Below are 5,909 nucleotides of genomic sequence, written 5' to 3'. Positions count from 1 at the left end.
TTTCTTCCCCTCTGGGAATGGCGACACGGGTCTTTTGGGTCAGTTTCCGTCTTAGTTGGAGACAGAACCTCTATTGGGAACAACACAGATAATATCTGAAAGGAATGAGGGACGAAAAGGTATAAGATCGTCGGTGGAAGAGTTAAGGTATAAAGGAGCGAAAAGGAAACCGCAAAGACCCATTGGATCTCAGGCGATAGCAGGCAATCTGGTCCTTGGGATGGAGGTTTCCATGGTAGAAGCCCTAGCTGTTGCAGATTGTACCTTGGTCGGCAGAGCTAGAGGTAAGAAATATACTTCTGATTTTCTTCAAGATTGGGGTGAGAAATGCTTCGCAACAGATAGACCTTTACAGTTTGAAGCCCTAGTTTTAGCGAAGGGATGGTTTAAGCTCAGATTTGTAGATAGAGAATCGGCAGATTGGGTCCTTCAGCGAAATTGGCACATAGGGAACATTCCAGTTCTGTTAAAGAAATGGTCTCCCCTGTTTGATGCAATCAAGGAGAGAACGGACGAGTTCCCTGTGTGGGTGCGTGCTCCGGGCTTACCATCCTTCCTTTGGACAGAGGAAGTTTTCAAATCTATTGGTAATAGGTTGGGGGTATACCTGGAAGCAGATATGACCTTCTTGACAACGAAAAACAGGGCAATAGCACGTATACTAGTCATGCTCAACCCGAGTGGAGGCTTGGCACAAAAAATAAATCTTCAATTCAATGACTATGTATATGAGCAGATATTAGACTACGAATACCTGCCATTTAGATGCCATCGGTGCCACGAGTATGGGCACTTGGCAAAAGACTGTCCACAGATGAGAAAAAGGAGACATTTTCGAAGGACTACAGCTTACAGAGAAAATGTACAAGCAGATGTTCAGATGACGATGGAGCACGAAAGGCCGGAGTCGCAAGAACCAAAGAATTTGGAGACAGAGGAGACTGTGAAGGGTCCAGCGGACGAAGGTGAACAAATTCAGGAGGCTGCTGTGGCGAATGTCACACAACCGGTGGTAGCGGTGGAGGAAATAGCCAAAGAAGCGGAAGCTGTGGAAGGGCTCGTTGAGAAAGAAAATGCAAATCAAACCCCACTCGACGAAACGGAAAAGGGTATGTGCTCAGGGACCTCTATTTCCTCTCTTATTTCTCCTGAGCATATTTCTGTACAAATAAATATTGCGTCCTCATCATATCAAGAGCAAGAAAACAATAATGTTGAAACTATGGAACATTTATTGTCTTGCCCGAATGTAGAAACTATAGCTGAAGCTTTACCGTCCCTGGATATAAACAGTGAAGACAAATGGCCTCCCCTTTCACTCCCTGTAACCCGGCCTCCTTGCCCTTACTACCTGAGATCTTTGGGAGGAAATCATGAGGATCAGGGGTCTTTAGGTGGTTTGGGACAGATACATTCACAGAACAGTTCCAAAAACAAACGAGGACGGAAATCAGATATGTCCAAGGCAAAATTAAAAGCTAAATTGGATGTTGCAGATGGTAAACAATATTCAATCCCGGGGGTTCTTAGAGCAGCTCATCCCCCTGAGGGTGTTATTAAATGATCCTGACATCCTGGAATTGCAGAGGTTTGGCCAGCAAACCTAAAAAACTGGCCTTGAAAGAATGGATATCAAACTCCAAATTAGATGTTATTTTTCTGCAAGAAACCCTGGGGAAGGCTTCCGAGATTGAACCTATGCTTAAATCCCTTCTGCCTGGGTGGGTTTTCATTGCTATGGATGCCTCTGGTCATTCGGGGGGCATTGCAATTGGTTTCAAAGAAGGGCGGGTAAAAGTTATCAATCACTGGGGGATGAAAAATGTCATGGGCATGGAGATTATATCCCCAGACTTCACTTTCCCCATCACCTTAGTAAATATCTATGGGCCATGTCAGGGTAGGGAATCCTTCTGGGAAGAATTGATGACAAAATCTGTGATGAAATCACCTTTGATGATTATGGGAGGTGATTTAAATTTTTCCATGGGTAGAGCTGAAGCTTGGGGTCCATCTGCGAGAGAAGATCCCCTTACTGATTTTTTCTACAACCTCATCTCGGAGAATAATTTAATAGATCCCTCTCCGATCAAACTAAAGCCTACTTGGAGGAATCGAAGGATAGGAGAAGACCGGATTGCCAAAAGACTAGATCGATTTCTGTTAGCGGAGTCTTTATCTTCCAAAGCTCCTTTGATCAGACAGTGGGTTGAGGAAATTGGGAATTCGGATCATTTCCCGATTTTCTTAGACTTAACTATTCCTCCTCACAAACCTCCTGCCCCTTTCAAGTTCAATCCCGCTTGGCTCCAAGATCCCACTTTCTGCAATCTGTTTAAAGAAACTTGGATTCACCCTGATCACAATGCAGGCGAGGATAAAAGTTTTTTGTTCATGGAGAATTTAAAAAGACTGAAGAAAGCTACAATCTCTTGGGCAAAGGACAGAAAATTGAAACAAAATGAGGAGATGATCAGAATAAGGGAGGAGCTGAAGCAGTTGGAGAGTACGGAGATAGATGGATACTCCTCACAAGTCTCTAAGGACAGAATCCTTCACTTGGAGAAGCAGCAAAATAAAATTCTTTTGGAAAGGGAAGAAGAGTGGAGGATCAAGAGTAGGGCTACTTGGCTAAAATCTGGGGATGAGAACACCAGGTTTTTCCATAATTTTGCAAAAGGAAGGAAATCTGTAAATACTATCTGGCGCCTTAAAGATGAACAAGGGAGAGAAGTCAGCTCCTTTCCAGAGCTTTCTGGTTTAGGAAAAAGATATTTTCAAAATATTTTTGCAGATCAGGGAGAGGCTACTATTGCAGAAGTCTTCAGAACTGTACAAAGTTTCCCTAGATTCATTGAGGAAGATGAAGCAGAAGACCTTACAATTCCGGTCACAAAGGAGGAGATTGAAACAGCTATGAAGCTCATGGGCAAGGATAAAAGCCCAGGCCCTGATGGCTGGACTATAGAACTGTTCCTCCATTTTTATGAACAAATTGGAGCTGAAATAACTGAAGTAGTTGAAGAGTCAAGGCTGAAAGGAGCTGTCTATAGACCTTTTAACTCAACCTTTATTGCTCTCATTCCTAAGAAGGATGATCCGGAAAGCTTTGAAGACTTTAGACCAATTTCATTATGTAACTGCATTTACAAGATTATTTCAAAGGTTATTGCTCTCAGAATTGCACCAATCCTGTCAAGAAATATATCAATGGAACAATTTGGGTTCCTGGATGGAAGACAGATCCATGAAGCCATAGGTGTAGCCCAGGAGGTTATCCATAGTGTCAAAATGAAGAAAAAGAAGGGAGCTGTTCTCAAAATCGACCTATCCAAAGCATATGATAGGATCAGCTGGCTCTATCTAAGGATGCTGCTAACACATGTGGGTTTCAGCTATCCTTTTGTCAGCTGGATCATGGGGTGCATCACAAATGTCAGTTTTGCGGTCCTGGTCAATGGAGCAGCCTCCTCTTTCTTTAACAGCCAGAGAGGCCTCAGGCAAGGGTGTCCATTATCCCCTCTCCTGTTTCTCCTTGTGGCAGAAGGGCTCAGTAGACTGATTCACAAAGCCAGAAGAGAGGAGAAGGTAAAAGGTATCGAGGTAGCAATCAATCTCTACATCACTCACCTTCTTTTCGTTGATGATATCTTGATTTTCACCAATGGTAATTGCAGTGAATTAAAGGAGTTAAAATGCATTTTTGATCTTTTTCTAAAAGCAACTGGAATGCAGATTAATTCTGGGAAATCACAAGCTTGTATGGCAGATTTTGAAAGAAGGGAAAGAAATCGAATGGCTGATCTTTTTCCTTTCCCCAGTCAACCTCTGGAAGTTCCCTTCAAATATCTGGGTTTTTGGTTAAAGCCTGCTGCATACAAAAAAGAGGATTGGAACTGGCTCATAGCAAAGATAGAATCCAGAATATCACATTGGAGCTTTAGATGGCTATCCAGAGCTGGTAGGTTGACCCTTATTAAATCAGTCTTGTTAGCCATTCCAGTTTACTGGGCCGCCCTAACTTGGATTCCTAAAGGAGTAATGGAGAAAATCAGAAGAATCTGTTGCAGATTCCTATGGGCAGGATCAAAGGAATCCTCGGGTTTACCCTGGGTGGCTTGGGACAAAGTGGCCAGACCAAAAGAATGGGGAGGGTGGGGGATTAAGAGACTCCCTGAGTTCAGCATTTCATTAGCAGCAAAATCAGGATGGAGGCTAATAACCATGGAAAACCTGTGGACAAGGGTGGTGAAAAGGAAGTACATAGACCCACTCCCTCTGGAAGAATGGATCCGGAGTCAAAATAAGAAGGTAAAAAATTCTTCAGCAATCTGGAAGGCCACGGTGGAAGCATTCTCAGTAATCGAGCAAGGTTTAGCATGGAAAGTGGGAGATGGTAGACAGATCAGGATTGGTAGAGACCCATGGGTTGGATGCAATGAAGCTTTTGCTTTATCCCCAGGGCTTCTTAGACACCTTGATACTAAAGGTATTACATCATTAAATCAGGTGGCAAGAGCTGGACAGTCTACTATCTGGGGTCAGGCTTGGAAGGATGATGAAGCATTAGGGTTAAATGTTAGATGGAAGAACGAATGGGAGGGGTTCATCAAAGAACTACAACGATCCAATGTCAGGATAAAAGATGAACCTGATTGCTTGATGTGGGCACAAAGCAAATCCGGGGGGTATTCCCCAAAAGATGGATATTCTTTTCTAATGGGAAAGAAAGGATGGGGAGTACCGGAATGGTGGGCCAAAGATATATGGAAACTCAAAAGCCCTGCCAAGTCTAGGCTCTTTCTCTGGTGTATTTTAAAAAGGAGGGTCCCAACATGGGAAACATTACAGGCAAGGTTTTTAGCTGGGCCAGGGCGTTGCCCTTTATGCAAATCTGATGAGGAAACCATCAATCATCTTTTCACGACCTGTGTTTTCTCAAGAAAGATATGGGAGGAGGTCACTGGTTTGCTCAAGGTTAAAGCTCAGTGGGGGCATGATCCCTTGGATGCTGCTTGGAGGAAATGGTGGCAAACCTATCCGGAAGGGAATTTGAGGAACTTGCCCCTTATTTTCTGTTGGGGTGTTTGGCTTGCTAGAAACAAGAGTCTGTTCCAAGATAAGGACACACCTACTTCCGTTATTGCCACTAATATTACAGCCATATACACTGCCTTGCCTCCACCAGAGGAAAAAACATCAAAAACAAAACAAAAACCTATCAATATTCAGGAGGGCATTCCTTGTGGGTACTTTGATGGGGCTTCCCAAAACAATAGGGCTGGAGCAGGCCTGTGTATACACATCAATTCGGAACACTCTTTAAAAGCTTCTGTTGGGTTGGGTACAGGCACAAATAACTATGCTGAACTCTCGGCCTTACGATACCTTTTATGCTGGCTCCATCATAGAAACATCAACTCTATTCAGATTTTTGGGGATTCACTAAATGTCATAAACTGGGTCAATGGAATTGCTACTTGTCAAAATCAGATTTTGAAGACAATTGTTGAAGAAATTTTTTTTCTGAAGACATACTTTAACAGGTTTTCAATATGCCATATCTACAGGGACAGGAATGAGGAAGCAGATCAGCTATCTAAGGCTGGTCTACAACAGGATCCGGGCAGCTGGGCAATAGAAGAGATCAGACAGGGGCAGTCTTACATATCAGATCAGCCTCCATATGCTCAGCCTTTTTGATCACAGTTTTTAACACCTTTTTTGACAGCACACTTCTCAGATATTTTATGCTGTTTTTGTTTTTGTATATAATCTCCTTTCTAGTCTTTTCATCCAGCTTATAGATTACAGCAAACAGACTTATAATTTTATTTTTGTTATATTTCCACATGGTTTCAGACATATATTTTTGTTGTATGGGGTTGTTTTTCCTTCTTTGAAGGAGA

At 42.8% G+C, this 5,909-nt stretch overlaps 1 protein-coding gene across 1 annotated transcript; it reads left to right on the top strand.

Moving 5' to 3' along the window:
• Positions 1 to 220: 220 nt before the first annotated feature.
• Positions 221 to 5,703, top strand: LOC149155054 (uncharacterized). The gene is made up of 4 exons (XM_089444302.1): positions 221 to 1,109; positions 1,254 to 1,499; positions 1,589 to 3,165; positions 3,244 to 5,703. The coding sequence occupies exons 1-4, from the start codon at positions 221 to 223 to the stop codon at positions 5,701 to 5,703; spliced, it is 5,172 nt and encodes a 1,723-aa protein (XP_089300428.1).
• Positions 5,704 to 5,909: the final 206 nt, after the last annotated feature.

Source organism: Pinus tabuliformis, chromosome 9 (genome assembly GCF_031772625.1).
Source record: "Pinus tabuliformis cultivar Carrire ecotype Pingquan chromosome 9, CPIR1, whole genome shotgun sequence".
NCBI lineage: Eukaryota > Viridiplantae > Streptophyta > Pinopsida > Pinales > Pinaceae > Pinus > Pinus tabuliformis.
Note: the sequence above shows the minus strand (reverse complement) of the source record. Positions and strands in the feature narration are given on the sequence as shown.

Excerpts from the sequence above, each read along its gene's own strand:
- LOC149155054 (XM_089444302.1), top strand. The coding sequence starts at position 221 with ATGGAGGTTTCCATGGTAGAAGCCCTAGCTGTTGCAGATTGTACCTTG. Across the intron at positions 1,110-1,253 it reads ACTCGACGAAACGGAAAAGG|AAACTATAGCTGAAGCTTTA; the intron begins GTATGTGCTCAG and ends GCCCGAATGTAG. Across the intron at positions 1,500-1,588 it reads TAAATTGGATGTTGCAGATG|GTTTGGCCAGCAAACCTAAA; the intron begins GTAAACAATATT and ends GGAATTGCAGAG.